At 42.8% G+C, this 20,421-nt stretch overlaps 1 protein-coding gene across 3 annotated transcripts in view; it reads left to right on the top strand.

Moving 5' to 3' along the window:
• LOC116987533 (solute carrier family 2, facilitated glucose transporter member 11-like) overlaps window positions 1-20,421 on the top strand; it is a 47,440-nt gene that overhangs the window by 19,676 nt on the left and 7,343 nt on the right. For all 3 annotated transcript variants that reach the window (XM_033043642.1, XM_033043643.1, XM_033043641.1), the window contains exons 7-11: window positions 5,209-5,357; window positions 8,530-8,717; window positions 10,287-10,397; window positions 11,303-11,404; window positions 16,663-16,738. In XM_033043642.1, the coding sequence (XP_032899533.1) occupies window positions 5,209-5,357; window positions 8,530-8,717; window positions 10,287-10,397; window positions 11,303-11,404; window positions 16,663-16,738 (626 nt within the window). The remainder of the gene's footprint in view (window positions 1-5,208; window positions 5,358-8,529; window positions 8,718-10,286; window positions 10,398-11,302; window positions 11,405-16,662; window positions 16,739-20,421) is intronic.

The raw sequence follows: 20,421 nt of genomic DNA, 5'->3' as shown, positions 1-20,421 counted from the left end.
CATATGGAAACATGTCGGAGCAGGAGTTAGAGGCATGGATGTCAAACTCCAAAAAGTACTAAAGCTCCTAACAGCGGGAATAACAGCTTTCGCCCGCACAGTAGATGAAAAGGAGATGTCGCAGGATCAACAGGATGCACTGGCACTGCTTTGCAACACACAATATGAAATAAACAGCATCAGGAAGAGTGCCATCCAACCTGCTCTAAACCCGAAATACGCAGGTCTGTGCAAACCTGGAAACACAAAACCACCAATTTTACTATTTGGAGATAACCTATCCAAGCAAGTCAAGGAGCTCGATGAGGAGGCAAAAACCATGGGGCTCATAAAAGCGACTTCATCAAGAACCTACTACGGCCATAAACAGCACCCTTATGCACCCACCAGCAGAACAAGACAAACTGGTGAAAGCTCAAAGGCCAGGTACACCGAACATCGGTCTTTTTTAGGCCATGGCCCAGACCGGCCTTTTTGGAAGATACACAAACCTCCAACACCAACCCAACCACAAACCCAGACACTGGCGCCTCAACCTCCACGAAGGATTTACAAAAAGAAGTAAACCTGCCACTGGTAACCATGGAGGTAGGTGGGTCTGGTTCCTTACAAATTGCAGGGAGTATGGAGGTTGGGGGGAGATTACACTTCTTTCTGGATGCATGGAGTATGTTAACTACCGACACTTATATTTTAAGCAGTATCCAGGGATATACCATAGAATTTATACACAAATATAGCCCTCCAGTTCAGCATGTACCGAACCGAATGTTCGTACTTTCAGGTAAAGAAAAATCAGAAGCGCATGCTGAACTGGAGCGGCTTTACGCAAAAGGGGTAATTGAAAAATCCCAACACGAATCGCTGGAATTTGTGTCCAATATCTTTACCAAAAACAAAAAAGATGGTGGTTGTCGCATCATCATAGATTTGACCAATTTGAATACATTTGTACAATATATTCATTTCAAAATGGAAACCTTTGTTACTGCAAAACAATTGATTTCCAAAGGTTACTTCATGGTTAGCATCAATTTAAAAGATGCTTACTATTCAGTGCCTATACGAGGTGACCACAGATGTTACTTAAAATTCAACTGGATGGGACAGCTCGGGCAGTATAGAGCGCTGCCAAATGAGTTAACATCAGCCCCCAGGCTGTTCACAAAAATTTTGAAACCAGCCCTAGCGTTTCTGCGGAAACGAAAACACATGGTCATGGCATATCTAGATGACATACTTATTGTGGGCAAAACTTTGGAATTGGCCAAACAAACTGTAACAGCCACAAAACAATTATTTGAAAAACTGGGGGTTATTATCCATCCAGTTAAATCTAAATTAACGCCTTCCACTACAATGGATTATTTGGGGTTCACCATTGACTCAGTTCACATGTCGGTGACTTTGCCAAAGGGAAAGGCTATAGACTTAATAGAGGCTTGCAATAACCTCATTGACATCAGTAAACCGTCCATCAGATTGGTAGCAAGAGTAATTGGCAAAATGGTGGCTGCTTTTCCAGCCACACAATTCGGACCTATACATTACCAAAATTTACAGAGGGCAAAAATACGAGCACTCAAAATTAATGCTGGTCATTTTGACAGACCAATGAAGCTACCAATTGAAGCTATAATGGAACTAAAATGGTGGAAAGATAACATTCGGCATTGTTCCAATCCAATCATTATCAGCAACCCTTCTATGGTGCTACAAACTGATGCCAGTGCACTTGGTTGGGGTGCTACCAATTCCATCTCCAGCTGTGGAGGTAGATGGAATGCACAGGAGGCATCATTATTACAAACACTGGGCATAAACTACCTGGAAATGTTGGGTGCATTCCATGGCCTAAAGTCATATTGTTCTGGGTTATATCACCAGCATGTTAGACTACGGATTGACAATACCACCGTGGTAGCATATATCAACCACATGGGTGGAAACAAATCGACATCATGTGACAATCTGGCTAATACAATTTGGCAATGGTGTATCCAGAGAAATATTTGGATATCAGCTACTTACCTACCAGGTAAACTAAATTTAGTGGCAGTCACCAGGTCACACAAATTTAATGAAAACACCGAATGGATGTTGAATAAAAAAGTATTTGCTGATATTACAGCACGGTATGGAACACCAGATATCGATCTATTCGCATCCAGACTTAATCAACAGTTATCAAACTATGTTTCATGGGAACCAGACCCTGGGGCAGCGGCGACAGATGCATTTTCGCTGCATTGGGGGAAATTGTTTATTTATGCATTCCCTCCTTTCTGCCTCATCAGTCGGGTATTAAGGAAAATACAGCAAGACTCTGCGTCTGGTATTTTGGTAGTACCCAATTGACCTACTCAACCATGGTTCCCTATGATACTCGACATGGTATTAGAACCATGTATCACCATCCCGAATAGACCAGATTTATTGGTTCACCCCGTAACAAGGGATAGCCACCCATGTCATAACTATATGAACTTATTAATTTGTAGAGTCTAAAAATACCTCTACTACAGCTGGGACTGACAGACCGAACAGTGAACATTATTTCGGCGGCCCACAGACAGTCCACCAAAAAACAGTATCTGGTATATATCAGGAAATGGGAGATGTATTGTCACAGAAACAGCATCACCTACAGATCAATGAACATCCCGTCTGTTCTGGAATTCCTGGCAGGCCTCCATTATGATGATGGGCTCAGTTATAGTGCCATCAACTGCGCCAGAAATGCCCTGTCAACATATCTATGGCAAGGAACAGAGCGTCATTCTGTTGGGACTCACTTATATTAAAAATTCCCCTCATAAGTTTTGTTACCAGGGGAATTTTTAATATCAATCCCCCAAGAACCAGGTACTCTCAAATATGGGATGTGAGTATTGTCCTGACTATGCTAAGGAATTGGTCTCCAGCAACAGCTCTGTCCCTACAAAGACTGACACTGAAAACAGTCATGCTGATGGCTTTGGTCACGGCACAAAGGGTACAGTCGTTACATAAATTAAGACTGGACAACATGACTTCTTCATCTGGGAATATAACGTTTCATATTTATGAATTAGTCAAGCAGAACATACAGGGGTCAGCGGGCCTCAATATAGAATTTAGGTCTTACCCGACAGATGATCGTCTCTGTATAGTAAGACATTTGTTGTTATATATGGAGAACACGAAAATCATCAGAAGCAATGAGATGGCACTTCTAATCAGCCACAAGCAACCACACAAAAAAGTGACGGTCCAGACCATCTCAAGATGGCTGAAACAGGTTCTAATACAGGCTGGGGTGGATACTAGTATTTTTAAATCTCATTCCACCAGGGCTGCAGCTACATCGGCAGCTATGCAGTTGGATGTACCAATGGACCAAATCCTCAAGACAGCAGGATGGTCAAGGGAAAAAACATTCCAACTATTTTATCATAAACCAGTAATTAAACCTGGAACGTTTGCAGAAACAATTTTAAGTTCTGTAATATAATTTCACCCCATAAATAGGGGCTATAATTTGGTGTTAATAAATTTATCATGGATTTCAATGTCGGATTCATGTCTAAATTATGTTAACACAATTCCTCCCACAGTCATTAAGGCAGATGTGATGCATGGACTCGTTTCCACGGCATGAAATCACAGAGCTTTGAAATCTTCACGTAGTCACTCACGTGACTCCGAAGTAAAATAGTAAGATTAAACGAGAACTTACCAGTTCGAAGTTTGATCGTTATTTTATGAGGAGTACGTTGAGGGAATACGTGCCCTCCGCTCCCACCCATGATCATATACTCAACTGGTATCTTCTTCTCTAATCTTACTATGTTCAGTCATTACAGTTATCTGTGATTTCACACCGCTGCTTTGAAGAATGACACACATGCGTCCTCTGCGGGGTTCTTCACATGTTCCCTCAACGTACTCCTCATAAAATAACGATCAAACTTCGAACTGGTAAGTTCTCGTTTAATCTCACTATTAAACTTGTTGCAGATATTAAAATTGACGTGTCCTCCTCATCTCACCCACCACTTCCAATACTGTCACCTTGATAACAAAGCAGCAAATGCTAGCATGTTGTTCAAGACTCCAATACCATCCTTAACTTCACCAGTCCCATCACTGTAGGTCCACAATCCCAGGATCCCATCTCCTTAGCCTTGAACTTCTGCCCTGCATTGATGTTGCCTGACGTGTTGGGTTTCTCCAGCACTTTGCATTTTGCACAGAACTCCAAGTGTGGTTTGATAAATGTCTTGTATAGCTGCAATATGACGTCCCAACTCTGTAGTTACAGTAATACCCTTATCAATGAATGTGTAAGAAGAAACTGCAGATGCTGGCTTATACCAAGGTAGACACAAACATATAGACACATCTTTTCTCCAGAGATGCTGCCTGACCCGCTAAGTTACTCCAGCATTTTGTGTCCATCCCTTATCAATGAAGGCAGGCGAGCCAAATGCCTTTGTCATCACCATGTCTACCTGCACCCTGCTACCGAAGGTGCTGGTAGCCATGTACCTCAATGATCCCAGGAATGAGTAGGTTAACCTTTGATAAGCGTTTGTTGGCATTGGGCCTGTACTCGCTGGAGTTCAGAAGAATGAGGGGAGAACTAATTGAAACATACAGAATAGTGAAAGGCTTGGATAGAGTGGATGTGGAGACGATGTTTTCACTAGTGGGAGAGTCTAGGACTAGAGGTCATAACCTCAGAATTAAAGGATGTTCTTTTAGGAAGGAGAGGGGGCGAAATTTATTTCGTCAGAGGGTGGTCAATCTGTGGAATTCTTTGCCACAGAAGGCTGTGGAGGCCAAGGCAGTGGATATTTTTTAAGGCAGAAATAGATAGATAGATTCTTGATTAGTATAGGCTTCAGAGGTTATGGGGAGAAGGCAGGAGAATGGGGTTAGGAGGTCGAGATTGATCAGCCATGATTGAATGGCTGAGTAGACTTGATGAGCCGAATGGCCTAATTCTACTCCTATTCCTTATGACCTGCACCCTAGCCAAACCTGCATCCCTCACTCGACTGATGATCCGCATCCTGGATGATGCTGGCGGTGACTGCAATGCAACACTGTTCTGTCTCAGAAGCCGCACTCTGCCAGTTCTTTATGGTGGTTGTGACTATCCATGGATTGTGTTTGTGGTGCAAGGTGCAAGATAGTGAAACCATTTTGTAATATTAACTGCAGGGAGGTTTTGGGCAACGATGAATTGTGGCCTCTATTGCTGGCAACCTGTGCAGTTCCAGCCTTCATCCAACTCGCCTTGCTCCCCTGGTGCCCAGAGAGCCCCAGGTATCTGCTGATCGACAGGAAGGACAAGGACTCCTGCATAAAAGGTATGTGGAACCTAGAGGATCGAAAACACCACTGTTCCATCTTTTATTGATCTAGCTCCTTCAAGGGAATCAAATAACTGGAATTTATTTTTTTATTTTTTTATTTTTATTTATTAGAAGCAGTGCACAAAAATATAAGCAGCCGCATGACATAATACAGTTATTGTACAGCTTCAATTTTAATTTTTAGCTAAAGATAAGAGAAAAGAAGAGAGAAAAAGCAAGAGAGACTTGTCTTAATGGACAAACAAGAACTTTTTGATAAAATATGGGCTCCATTCATTAATTATCTGACGGGATAAATTGGCCCAGCACGAAAACCCAACTGAAACTTGAACTCAGGATTAGATGAAAAGTCATACTTTATAATCTACGAACCTATCTCCAATGACGTATTAAAAGTAATCCATCCCACCTTTTCTGTTTTTTTTGATATTTGTAACTCTTTATTCTCTCTTTCTCTCTTTTTCTATATAAAAAAAAACACTAGAAGCAGAAGTAATCGACAATTGAAATTTTTTATAATGTATGACTGATGTATATTAAAATTTTATTTACTATAATCTATATTACTAAAAGCCTGTTCTTGACCGGTTTTGGCCATCTGTGCTGCGAGAGAACGCCGCCACCTACGGCCATCATTTTTGGCCACCTTGCTCAGAGCCCCCCTCCACCGCATGTGTGCCGAGGATTTTTCCCGTCGAGTAAAAATGACAGAGATATTAATGTTTTTACAAAATTCCCCATTCTCTCTGCTGCCCCCGCTGACGGCAGGGGGGAGGGACTATAAAACCAGGAAGTGGTGTGCCTCAATCAGTGTCTGCAAGCTGGAGGAAGGCAGAGGGTCACGTTTCTCTGAGCTGTGAATAACACTGAACACATGTTTACTCAAATGTAAGTGTCCTTAGTGGTTCTAAAATGCTTGCAGAATGTGTCTATTGGTTCCAAAATGTTTGCAAAAAGTGTCTATTGGTTCTAAAATGTTTGCAAAAAGTGTCTCTTTTGGTTCTACAATGCTTGCAGAATGTGTCTATTGGTTCTAAACCTTGCAAAAAATGTGTCTATTGGTTCTAAAGCTTGCAAAAAATGTCTATTGGTTCTAAAGCTTGCAAAAAAATGTCTATTGGTTCTAAAGCTTGCAAAAATATGTCTATTGGTTCTAAAGCTGGCAAAAATATGTCTCTATTGGTTCTAAGTTTGCAAAAATATGTCTATTGGTTCTAAAACTTGCAAAAATATGTCTATTGGTTCTAAAGCTGGCAAAAATATGTCTATTGGTTCTTAAGCTTGCAAAAAGTGTCTCTATTGGTTCTAAAGCTTGCAAAAAAATGTCTATTGGTTCTAAAGCATGCAGAAAAAGTGTCTATTGGTTCTAAAGCTTGCAAAAAAATGTCTATTGGTTCCAAAGCTTGCAGAAAAAGTGTCTATTGGTTCTAAAGCTTGCAAAAAAATGTCTATTGGTTCTAAAGCTTGCAAAAAGTGTCTCTATTGGTTCTAAAGCTTGCAAAAAATGACTATTGGTTCTAAAGCTTGGGTGTGGCTTGAAGTTGAAAGGCACTACTTACTGCAGATGGTGGCTTGGGTGCAATGGCTTGAAGTTAAAATGCATTACTTACTGCAAATGGGGGCGTGGATGCATTGGCTTGAAGTTGAAAGGCACTACTTACTGCAAATGGTGGCATGAAGTTGAAAGGCACTACTTACTGCAAATGGTGGCTTGTGAGCTTTGGCTTGAAGTTGAAAGGCACTATTACTGCAAATGGTGGCTTGGGTGCATTGGCTTGAAGTTGAAAGGCACCACTTACTGCAAATGGTGGTTTGGTTGCTTTGACTTGAAGTTGAAAGGCACCTCTTACTGCTAATGGTGGCTTGGGTGTGGTTTGAAGTTGAAAGCCACTACTTACTGCAAATGGTGGCGTGGGTGCATTGGCTTGAAGTTGAAAGGCACTACTTACTGCAAATGGTGGCTTGGGTGGTTTGGCTTGAAGTTAAAAGGCACTACTGTAAATGCACTTACTTCCTGTTTACACTGTATATTGATTTTAGATAAAACGCTACCACTTACGGCTGTGATTTTTGGCCATCTTACTCAGTCCCCCTCCGCTGAGCAGGTGCAGAGAATTCTTCCCATCAATTAAAAATAAAAGTGTTATTAGGTTTTTAAAAAATGTTGAAAATCTCTCTCCTGTCAATCACTCCATGAAAGCCACACCTTTTCCGGTGGGGGCAGGTGGGGGGTGGGGTTATAAAACCCGGAAATGTGGGTGTAGCTCAGTCTCTGCAAGATGGAGGAGGGAGAGGTCACGACTCGCTGTCTTTAGTGGCTTTGTACCCTACTTCAAATGGTATGAAACTGCACTTGAATTTGGTGGCCTTGCACCCTGCTAGAAGTGGTAAGAAACTGCACTTGAATTTGGTGGCCTTATACCCTGCTTGAAATAGAATTTCAAGGATTAGCCGTGAGTCAACTGCCAGCCCACCAGCCGTGAGTGAGTGAGTTGCCAGCACAACAGGCTTGATTGACTGAGACGCCAGCCCAAGAATCCATTTGGCGCACAATTTGCATACTAGCCCTCTGGAAACCAGCCCACAACACCCATATGCTCCAGAAAGCCCCCCCCCCCCCCCAACTGGCCACCAATATTAGAATTGGTGGAGAGGTGGAATATTGCGTTGGATGACCAGCCCTCCTGTGTGATGCTGGGACCCAACGGGTCCCACTTAGTCTACTTTATAATATGTCTACTTCTAATAAAAATATTATTAAAAAAAAAAAAAAAAAGACGTTGAGAAATAAAAAGACAAAAACATAAAGAAAAACAAAAGGTGATGATATACCTGCCTCGTATCCCTCCCCACCCATCACCCAACCCGTAATTTGATTTAGCTCCAAAATTGTGTTGCACCATACTATCCTTGTAATAAATCAATGAATGGTGTCCATGTCTTCGAAAAATGCTCTGATTTTTCTGCTAAGACGAGTCTAATATTTTCAAGATGTAGCGTCTCAGACATGTTTGTGATCCACATTTTAAGAGTAGGGGCAGATGTATGTTTCCAAATAATTGGAACTTCTGAGGAAGGCGAATGGATAACCTGCTCGGTTATAGATCACAGTAAGGCCTAACAGCTATTTGCTAACCAATATCATCACCCTTTCCGTTTTGCACAGCTTTGACGAGGTTGCGTGGCAATGACGATATCACTGCAGAATTGGATGAGATTCTGGAAGAGCAAAGTGTCCTTGAAGGTCAACGGGCAAAGAGAGTGTGGGAACTGTTCCGAGACCGTGGTGTCCGGTGGCAGTTGATCATCACCTTTGTGCTGGGCAGCGCCGTACAGTTATGTGGGAACGACGCTGTAAGTGGGATCCCGATCCACAGGAAGCTTCGCTCTTAATAACTGGACACATCAGTTAGTCCCGCTGCCTTACAGATTTACTTTGGGTTTTAGACTTTAGAGATGCAGCGTGGGAACAGGTGCTTCAGCCCACCGGGTCCACGTTGACCAGCGATCACCCCGTACACTAGCACTATCCTACACACTAGGGACAATCTACAATTTACAGAGCTGTGGATTGTATAAGGCTGTACTACATCCATATACAGTCATGTATTGTCTTACCGCTGGCCGGATAGCACGCAACAAAAAAGCTTTTCACTGTACCTCAGTACACGTGACAATAAACTAAACTAAACCACAGGGAACATGTATCCTATATAAATGCCTGCAGACATTAATCTAGGCTGCTGGATTATCAAACCAGGAATTGAACCACTATATCGAGCACCTCCAAGTCCAATCACATTTATTACTCTGCTTCCTTTTCCAAAGAAACAAGCATGTTAAATCTAAATAATTCTCCATTCAAGAGGGCTACAGAGACTAGGTCACTGAGTGTTTTCAAGACAGAGACTGGATTTGTGTTAGAAAGAGATAAAAGATCAGCCATACTCACCTGGCATGTTGAGCAGACACAGGGGACTGAATGGGCTGCTGCTGATTGTATTTATTCTGCCACTTCATGTTGCTCTCAATAAACCCTTTACACCATTGCTGAAGCCATCCAAAATAAAGCACGGCTGCAAGCGTACCTTAGCATTGCCTCAGCGCTCACCGTATCTCACTGTTAGTGGCACCATAGAGCATCCCACTCGTTTATATCAATAACCAGTACTTTGCAGAAGATAGCATGTTCTGTAAATTCTTGATATCAAATAATGGAATTACTGACTCCAGTTGAACTCTGCATTGTGTATGTATTGTAGTGTCACAGTCACACAGCGTGGAAGCAGGCCCTTCGGCCCAACTTGCCCACACCGACCAACATGTCCCATCTACACTTGTCCCACCTGCCTGCGTTTGGCCCATATCCCTCCAAACCTGTTCTATTCTTAAACGTTGCAATAGTCCCTGCCTCAACTGCCCCCTCAGGCAGCTCATTCCATACACCCGCCACCCTTTGTGTGAAAAACATTTATGCTGTTTTATATATATATGTGGAGGAAGGAACTGCAGATGTTGGTTTAAACCAAAGATAGATGCAATAAGCTGAAGTAATTCAGCGGGTCAGGCAGCATTTCTGGGGAAAAGGAATTGGTGGTAGACAAAAGTGCTGGAGAAACTCAGCGGGTGCAGCAGCATCTATGGAGCGAAGGAAATGGGCAACGTTTCGGGCCGAAACCCTTCTTCAGACTCAAAGGAATTGGTGACGTTTCAGGTCGAGACCTGAATAGAGATCTGAAGAAGAATCTCGACCCGAATTCCTTCTCTCTAGAGATGCTGCCTGATCCACTGAGTTACTCCAGATTTTTGTGCCTATCTTCAGTTATATATGTGTATAGTTACATGTATACATTGCGTGTCCAGTGTGTATTGTTCAGTGTGTACGTTGCTGGAGTCAGGCTTTAAATCCTCTCTCCCCGACAGATATATTACTACGCTGTATATGTGTTTCGTGCAGCAGGAATTCCCAGCGATAAGATCCAGTATGTCACTATCGGAACTGGCTGCTGTGAGTTTACCACATCACTGCTAAGTGTACGTACTGTTTTGATTTTCACTTGTTTCACTGTAAATCTATGTTTTTTCAAGTTAGTCAAGCGTATTTTAATGTCATATGCACAGAAACGGAACAATGAAATTCTTACTTGCACCAGCACAACAGGTCTGTAAACACAGTACTCAATAGAAAACATGATAAAGAAACATTAAAACATTCAATAAATAAAGAACCCGATATAGTACAAAACAAAACAAAGCCCGAAGTCCATAGCCCCAAGGGTGGTGAATGTGTGGAATTCAATGCCACAGAAGGCTGTGGAGGCCAAGTCATTGGGTATTTTTAAAGCGGAGAGTGACATATTCGTGATTAGTACGGGTGTCGGGGGTTATGGGGAGAAGGCAGTAGGACAGGATTGAGCTGGGAAAATAATTCAGCTGTGATTGAATGGCGGCGTAGAATTGAGGGGCCAAATGGCTTTCTTCTGGTCCTATGACTTATGAACCTCTTTGCAACAAAATGTTTGATTTCTTATCTTCCCTTGGTTCAATCTGAAACACTACCTCTCTCCCCACAGACATGCTGAGTATTTCCAGCATTTTCTACTTTTATTTCAGATTTTTGCGCATCGGCATACCTATTAATTTCAGAAGAACTTCTCCATTCTTGCACAAAATAGCTCTGGTTAATAAAGCCCAAAATCTCATACGCTTTGCTACCTACACTCCCAATATGTGCTTACATTTTCAAAGATCTGCACACATGAATGCCCAAGTCAGAACAGTGCGGTTCAGTTTATATTGCTTCTTTCTGTTTCTCCTGCCAAGTGGTTTCCCACTAGATTTGCAGTAGGCCATGCAGGTATGTTTTTTGCTTCCAGGACAATATTGTATAATGGGAGGAGCATCAGTGGGCTGTTCTAACATTGATTTTTCTCCATTAGAACCTGATTATAGACCGGGTTGGGCGCAGACTTCTGCTTATGGGAGGTTACGGTATGATGGCTGTCTTTGCAATAGTGTTCACCATCTCCTTGAGTCTCCAGGTGAGTCACAGCCTCCTCCTCTCCTGCAAAAAGGGACAAGCTGGTTGCAAGTGTTATTTTCTACGCTGTTGTCTGCTGGGGCAACAGCATTAGTGCAAAAAACAACAAGAAGCTGGTCAAACTGGTTAAACGAGCTAGCTCAGTGCTGGAGGGGAGAGTAGACTCTGGGATGGATGTGCTTGAGAGGCGTATGAGGCACAAGGTGCAGGTCATCCTGAAAAACCCCGGGCATCCCCTCCATGTAATTCTGGAGAGTCAAACGAGCACTCGGAACAACAACCGGCTCCTCTCCCTGCCCTGTAGAACGGAGCGGTTCAGGAGATCCTTCACCCCTGCAGCCATTAGATTTTATAATTCAGACCGCTAGGCTGTAGGGGGATGCATTTTGCAATTTTTAATTTTTAATTGTTAATTATTGGTCTTTTTAAGTATTTATTGCTCTCAGGTAGTGTCCACATTGTATTCTATGTATTTTCTGTCTGCGTTCGTTTTGAATCTGTGGGTTTGTTGGTTGGGGGCTTTGGACATCTGAATTTCCCTGAGGGGATCAATAAAGTATTTATTATTATTATTATTATTATTATTATTATTAAGCCAGATTGGACCAAATCTATTTCGAGGTTATTTTATTTGGTTTAGAGGTACAGCATGGAAACAGGTCCTTCAGCCCACCGAGTCCGCTCCGACCAACGATCCCTGCACACTAGCACTATCCTGCGTACTAGGAAATATTTACATCTATACCAACCCAATTAGCCTACAAACCTGCACGTCTTTGGAATGTGGGAGGAAACCGGAGCACCCAGAAAAACCCCATGCGGTCACGGGGAGAACATACAAACATCGTACAGACAACACCCATTGTCAGGATCAAACCCGGGTCTCTGACGCTGTAAGGCAGCAACTCTACCGCTGCGGCATCATGCCACCCTAATGCTGCAGGGCTCTCGCTTCACTTTTTTTCCCTGTTGCCAGCTGGGCAACCTTGGCAGCTTTTTAGGTTGTCAAATGACATTTTTAGGTAGTCATTTAAGATGGCTTGCATGACGCATGCTCGGACGAAGTGCGTAGTTACCAGTCGGAATTATGCTCAATGAAGCATTCACATATTATTTCTGCTTCAAATAAAGTCACAAACTAACATATTCGCCAATCAAGACATGATATATACCACAATGACATGCAGCAAAATTATAATACGGTATCTCAACTCTTTTTACACATTGCAATTAATGCAATTTTTATTATTTCTTTCCACTTCCAAACAAAAATGTGGTTGGATTATTCAGCATATGATCAACCTGTGTCAATAAATCCTGGATCTTGATAACATATATGCTTAACCATGCACACTACAGATTGATGCATATTTTCTGTGAAGGACCGAAAATTATCATGACATGGCCATAGCATGGGGCCGTTATTGCTATTGGTACAGAAACACTCTCGCTTCCCACTTAATTTATCCACCACAAAATATACAGGTTGCAAGGAATTTTCTAGAGTCATTTTATCTGAAAAAACTAACTATACCCATCTGACAGGTTAAACATTACACTAACTAACAAGAGATGGCCAAAGGACATAAATGCAGCAAATGTTTGGTAATATATTTAAAGGTGTCAAGATGCCACATTACCAGACATTCAGATTAGATGTATGTGGCAATGAAGATACCCAGTTTGTAAGCACCATTTAAATTTTTTTTTGTTGATAAATGCTTTTTCCATCATTCCCATTTCAGAATTAACGTTAAAATTTCAATTGAAATATCTCCTGACCAAATTTATGATGTATATGACTGACTGTAGAAGTAAAACCTGGATAAATCCAACGTATAGTTGTGAATGTTGCTCATTAAATAACTACAGTACTGATACTCCATATTAACATCATTGATTTGCCATTAAAATTAATTCTGTAATAACGTGTCAGTAACAATCGAACACTGCGGTTTTAATGTTTCACGTGTTCAAAATTTAATTAATCCATCTTTATGGATTAAAACAAATAATAACATTGGGAATTAAAACATATTTGATTGCATTCTGTTATCAAACATAGTCAATGTTAGCTCTGGAGACATTTACAGCACAATATGGTCGGGAGGGGGGAGGTGTATGAATCAGTGCAGGATGGATAGATGGTGGTGGGGGGGGGGGCTTGAAAGGCAATCGGTGTGGATTGGATGGATTGAGGCAGGGGAATTAGTGAGTGTTGGTTGGAGTAGGTAAAATTGTGAGGGTAGAGCTCAGGGGATGTCAGTGGGGTGATCTGTACAGGATGGATGGGAGGAGCAGTGCAGGATGGGTGGGAGGAGCAGTGCAGGATGAAGGGGTGACAGTACAGAATGAATTGGGGGACCAGTGTAGGATTGATGGGGAGTGGCAGAAGAATCAATGCGAGGTGGCTAGGGAGATCAGTGCAGGATGAATAGATGGGGGGGGGGGGGGGGGAGCACAGGGGATGTCAGTGAGGACTGAATAGAGACAGGAATGGAGATCAGTGCGGGATGGAGAGGAGGGGTCTCAGGATAAGGGGAGTGGAGGGGGCGTATGAGAGAGAGAGAGAGAGAGAGAGTGAGGGGAAGGGGCAGAGGAGGTGGGAAGGAAGGCCAGCACTCCTCGGCCAACACCTGCCAGGCACAGAAATCGCAACCAAAATATGGAGGGGACCGCGGACAGAATATCTTGGCGGCCACTTACACACACGGGCGAGGATTCGGAGGCGTCTGTGAAGGTAATTTCAGCTCAACTGTGCCTGTCTTGCCTACAGCCCCGTCTCAATCCACACAGGGCTGTAGGTTAACCTGGCGGGACAGGCAGAGTGAGCTGGCTGGGGGCACCGCGCCCATCTGACTCTTGACGCACTGGCTACCCCCGTGGGTGAGGGGGCTCTCGGGTGGGGACGGGGATGGTCCAGTGGCGGTTCGGCAGCGATTGCAGCGCCGGAGACCGGGATCGATCCTGGCTGCGGTGCAGGTCTGTCGAGAATGTTTTGGCACGTCTCCCTCCTCGAAGGGTCCTGTTTTGAAAGCGCCGTTGGCGGCAAAAATCCTAGAGGATCTTTGGTTGGCGGAGTGGCAGCAGCTGCCGCTAACAGGCCGGGCCGGGCCGGGTGGGGCGGGAGGAGGAGATGGATCCGTCGCCACCGCCATCGCCGCCGCTGCCGCTGCTGTGCGGGGCCCGACATTCGCTCCGACCCTCCGTCACGCCATCTTACCCACAACCGTCGCCGACACAAAACGTCACGTTCCTTTTCTCCAGAGATGCTGCCGGACCCGCGGAGTTACTCCAGTTTTTTGTGTCTATGTTCAGTATAAACCAAGTTGCCAAGCCGGGCAAAATGACTCGCCGTTTAGGTTGCCCGGCGGCAGTTTGAGTGGTCATTGGTACCCGGGCAACCGTGAATTTCGAGCCCTGTAGCTTCCACTTCCTAGAGCACATTTATCTGGTGTGTATCTGGCACGAAGGAATCAAATACACAGGACAAGATGTTAAGAAGTCCCTTGTGCTAATAGGTGGGGAGCATTTCACGACATTCGTTGATTGTTGAAAGTGGTAGACGCTCACCATTGGTGGGGGGCGGGGGCGGCGGGGGGGGGGGGGGGATATGTATATCTTGGCCTGGGTAACCTTCGGGACAGTTGGGCACAGGACACATCATCAGTAGTGTACCCTTGCATCACTGGGTGTTTCGGCCTTTTAACACTATACACCCTCCACAGGGCTGCCAACATTGGGTGAGAGTTGAGAGCGAGAAATTGCGAGGGAGCGTAGCGACCGAGGGGGAGGGTGTGTCTCCCCTCCCACGGTAGGGAGCTTTTGCATTTTTCAGCTTGAAATTGTGCAATCTGATGCATACTGTAGCGAGTCCTTTAACATAACTCGAATGCAACATTTTTGCTTCAAATTGGATTAGGTATGAATAAGGTTAGGCTAATTTACATTCCTAATAACATTCCACGGTAGAGCCAGGCCCTGATCAACAGGTGCAGCATTTGAATGACATTAGTATATTCATGTATGGAAATCAGATCATAATTCATGCTGGTATGCATATATATAGAGAAACAAAAACATAGAAACAAGGCAGGAGGAGTCAGACTTCCATCACTGTTCTGCACAAATAAATCAATCAACCTTTCCCTTTGACTATAGAAACAAGATGAAAATAATGCCATATATTCAACCGTATGTGGTTCAATGGAATTAAGATGTATATGTACAACATACATAAGTCCACCAAGTCCACACCTACCAGCAATCTACCATACACCAGTTGTATCCTACATGCCAGGGGCAATTTACAGAAGCCAATTAACCTACAAACCTGCACTTCTTTTGGATGTGGGAGAAACCGGAATATCCAGTGAAAACCATGTGGTCGTAAGGAGAATGTAGAAATACTGTACATACAGCACCCGTAGTCAGGATCAAATCTGGGTCTGTGGTGCTGCAAGGCAGCAACTCTACCGCTGCGCCATAGTGCCATCCCATTAAATTATTTTTTCTGTAATATATTTATTATGGTGTCACGTCAATAAAGATGAACACATGATTCTGATTTCTGCCCTTAGTTGGATAACACACATCTCTAGTCACAATGTGTTTCATGGCTGGTTTTCAACCTCTTCAGTCTGAAGGTCTCGAACCGAAACATCACCTATTCTTTCTCTCCAGAGATGCTGCCTGTCCTGCTGAGTTATTCCAGCTTTTAGCCTTCAACTGAAGACTGTCTTGACCCGAAACGTCACCTAATCCTTTTCTCCAGAAATGCTGTCTGACCTGCTGAGTTACTCCAGCATTTTGTGTCTATCTTCCGTGTAAACCAGCACCTGCAGTTCCTCCCTGCACATTTTCTTAACACTGCGGGTTTAGGGAATCGGGCATTTGCCAGAGGAAGTTGAGATAGATACAAGATCAGTATTTAACAGATATTTGGACAGGTACATGGATAGGAAAGTCATACGGGTCAAATGTGGGCAAATGGAACTAGTTTAGTTGGGGAATCTTGATCGGCATGGAGGAATTGGGCCAAAGGGTCTGTTTCCATGCTGTATGTCTCCATGGCTGTGTTGCCAGGTGATGGTCTGGTTTGCTTCCCTGACATGAAATGGTGGATGAAGCACAACTTTCCAAATTGGAGATGGTACCAATTTGGCTTTACTTAAACCAAATATGTTGTAATCCGGAAAAGGTAAGAAAAACATTAGTGCCGTGCACGTATAATTGGTTCTCCCGTTTCTACTGCCCTAGGACAAGATCAGCTGGATGCCATTCCTCAGTATGGCTTGTGTCTTTGCATCCATCTTAAGCTTTGGAATTGGCCCAGGTGAGCTGTCTGTCAATAAATATATTTTCATTGCATGAAAAGAGACAGTTCATCATTGAAGCAAAAGAGAAGATGGCAATTACAATAAATCAGAAATAAAAAATAATAAATGCCCCAAGTACTCACTGGATCTCCAAGATGGCGCCCAACCACAGGCGGCTCTTTGTGTGCTCGCCACATAAGTGGATCTGCAATCATGCGTTACAATTGCTCCGCTCTCTTAAATCTAGTTTCCAACAGCGACATTTCCCTTTCTCGTGTATCTGTACTCTGTGGACGGTTCGATTGCAATCATGTATTGTCTTTTCGCTGACTGGTTAGCACGCAACAAAAGCTGTTCACTGCACCTCGGTACACGTGATAATAAACTCAACTCAAATGGGTCAGGCAGCATCTGTGGATAGAAAGAGACAAAGGAAAAGAATTAATGTTTCACGTTGATGACTTTGAATTGAACAGGAAAAGTTTAGAGATATTAAAAGTTTTAAATGTGTGTATACAAAGGGGAAAGAAAGGAATGAAATAATTTTAAAAAAGTCCATGATAGTGTGAGATACAAATTCAATCACAAACTCTTCAGAGACAAGGTCAAGAAACAAGTTTTCCTTTATTACATTTCTGCGCAGAAAAGGGTGTCTCTCCTCTATCATCCTCTAGAGACACACAAAAATGGAGGTTGTATCTATCTTTTATACCTTTCTTCACTATGGTCACTACCTCATGTCTCCCCATCGAGCTTCGTCCAATCATAACATAAAGCCCACATTCCCACGAGAACATCCAGAAACGTCTCGGAACATCTCCTGACGTCAAAGGCTTCTGCTGGAGTTTTTATCTGTTACTTCTTTATCTAGAAGTTCCCTCTGTCCTGTATATTGTTACTTTCTTCTACCAGCAGTCTGGCTTCTGCTGACACCTTATTTCTTTCTAAGTTATATTTTTCAGAGTTCTAGTATAAATCAACCATCCCTATTAACCCTTCTCTCACAATCCACCATTTTTCTTTTTGCTACGCAACTCTTGATTTATACTATATCTTCCTTTTCTAGTGCTAGCAGCAGATTCTTCGCCTCCCTATCCTCCTCTCGCTAGTCATACTGTGTTCTGAAGGCCATCATGACGGTGCTGTTCTTTGTCAGGGCTGTCTCTATCAATCGCTGAGCCAGACCCCGTGCGCAGGGAATGATACAACATCCGAATAGGCACAAAGTCAATGGTTCCTTCCCTTCACGCACAGTCCATGGGCTGATATTGTCCGGTGGGGCCTCCATAGGACCCTTAAATCAGCTTGCGTGTGTCCACCCTTTTTCTTTTGTTTGTACTGCTGTCTTGGTGATTAATAACACAAGGTAGGATCCAGTCCACCTAGGTTGCAGCTTTTCTTCCTTCCATGATTTTACAAGATCCCAGTTCTCTGCTTTCACAGAATGGATTGGCAAGTCGAGATCGGGACTCTGTGCCAGCAGCCCCTTGGTTTTTAATTCTGTAATAGAACGAGATACTGCCAGTAAATAGTTCCTTAAGAAAACATCACTACCCTCTATGGTGGGTATTCCTTCTCTCTTTCCCCAAATATCTAACTCGTTCAACCTTTCTCTTATAATTATGCCTACCAAAATTATACACCATACTCCACAATTGACCTCACCAATACCTTGTACAATTTAACATTACAACCCAACTTCTATAAACAATGCTCTGATTTCAACTTCATTCCTCAATTCACAATCATTTACCATGTACGTCTAATTTGAATTGTCCTGCCAAGATGTATCACACTTATCAACATTAAATCCATCTGTCATGTTTCAACCCACTCTTCCAAATGACCTAAATCTCTCTGTACACTTTTAAAATTTACTTCATTATTCACAACACCACCTATCTTAGTATCATCTACATACTTCTTAATCTATCTTACCACACCAACATCCATATTATTGATTCACATGACAAACAACAGTGGACCCAGCACACATCCCCGAGGTACCCCTCTAGTCATTGACCTCCAACCTGACAAACATCCATCCACCATTACTCTCCCTCATTTCCCATACAGCCACTTTTTAATCCATCTTGCTATTCCTTACTAACCTCTTCTTAACCAACCTTATTTCCTTATTGAACCTTGTCAAAGGCCTTACTGAAGTTCACCACTTTAACCTCATCAATTTCCCTAATAACCTCTTTTTTAAGGAAAAAAATCAAGATTAGTCAAATATCACAATCACAAATCCATGCTAATTCTTCCTAATCCTACCCTATTTATCCAAATCCCTATAATATTGCCTTTAGTATCCTTTCCATTATTTCCCACCACTGATTTCAAACAACGTTCTTGTTAAAACTCTACTCTTCTTTGTCCTCTTGTTCACTTACCTCAGGGCTATTATCTATTCGTACCAGCAGGACAGCCCTCATGTAATTATTGAAATTGTACTAGGTATCTCAACCTTCTAAACGAACATCGGTCGGTGATTTAGAAAACTCATACATACACCTTGTCTTCAGGTTTAAAGGGTCCTTCCTCCTGGTCCATCTCCGACAGCTTTACCTGTTCATAAATAGACTTGTATATCATTATTAACTGTTTCATATACTTTTTTTTTAAATTCGATCTGTAACTGTTCCAAACTCGGTCCCCTGCAGGGACTTCTCCATTGTGCCACCCATGGCTGGTTAGTTTGCATGCAACATTTATTCAGTGCCAATGGAAGAGCATTACACAAATGTTCCATTTATTCTTTTCATCAAATGAAAACAATCCGTTGTCAAAGCTGATTTACCAAACCTCTTAATTACCTTATTCATCATAAACGACACTCTAGTGTTTATACCTAAATTGATTCAGACTTACCCTGGACATCTCTTCCAGATGCTGTTTCAGCTGCTTTGTCTGCATTTTAATTTAACTTCTTTGACATGTACTTTTTCCGTTTCACCATACAATTTCAACATATTTTCCGACCTAGTCTGAACTATATCCTGCCTTTCCCAAGGTCATCATCTGCTGTCTTATATTCTGAAGTATTTCTCTCTCTCTCTCTCTTTACTTGTGGAACAAACCAACAAATTGTCCACATCAGCAAATACTTTCTAAGGGTATACCATATAACCATATAACCATTACAGCACGTAAACAGGCCATCTCGACCCTTCTAGTCCGTGCCGAACACGTATTCTCCCCTAGTCCCATATACCTGCGCTGAGACCATAACCCTCCATTCCTTTCCCGTCCATATAACTATCCAATTTATTTTTAAATGATAAAATCGAACCTGCCTCCACCACCTTCACTGGAAGCTCATTCCACACAGCTACCACTCTCTGAGTAAAGAAGTTCCCCCTCAACTTTCAACTCTGCCTTTCCCATCTAATTTTAAAAAAACTACCTCATCCTAGCCTTTCTTGACATCCTTCCTTAAATCCCTTCCTCTCTCTTGGGGACCCCAGTCCTGTTAGGGCTTATCATCTCCAGATTAATTTCACTCCTGATAGGACTTTTCGAGGAAATGTTCCCCAAGACATGTATTATTGGCATGTAATTCTCTGGCCCCGCTTGGTTCCGTCATAGGACTCACTTGTGTCAGTTCATCACTTATTTCAGTCTTTTCAACCAGGGGCTTTGTTCATTGACATTGACCGCAGAGACCAACTGTTTACTGATTCTGCTTGACTTTAAG

Source organism: Amblyraja radiata, chromosome 25, assembly GCF_010909765.2.
Source record: "Amblyraja radiata isolate CabotCenter1 chromosome 25, sAmbRad1.1.pri, whole genome shotgun sequence".
Classification (NCBI taxonomy): domain Eukaryota; kingdom Metazoa; phylum Chordata; class Chondrichthyes; order Rajiformes; family Rajidae; genus Amblyraja; species Amblyraja radiata.
The sequence above is the reverse complement of the archived record's forward strand: the minus strand, read 5'-3'. Positions and strand labels throughout refer to the sequence as shown.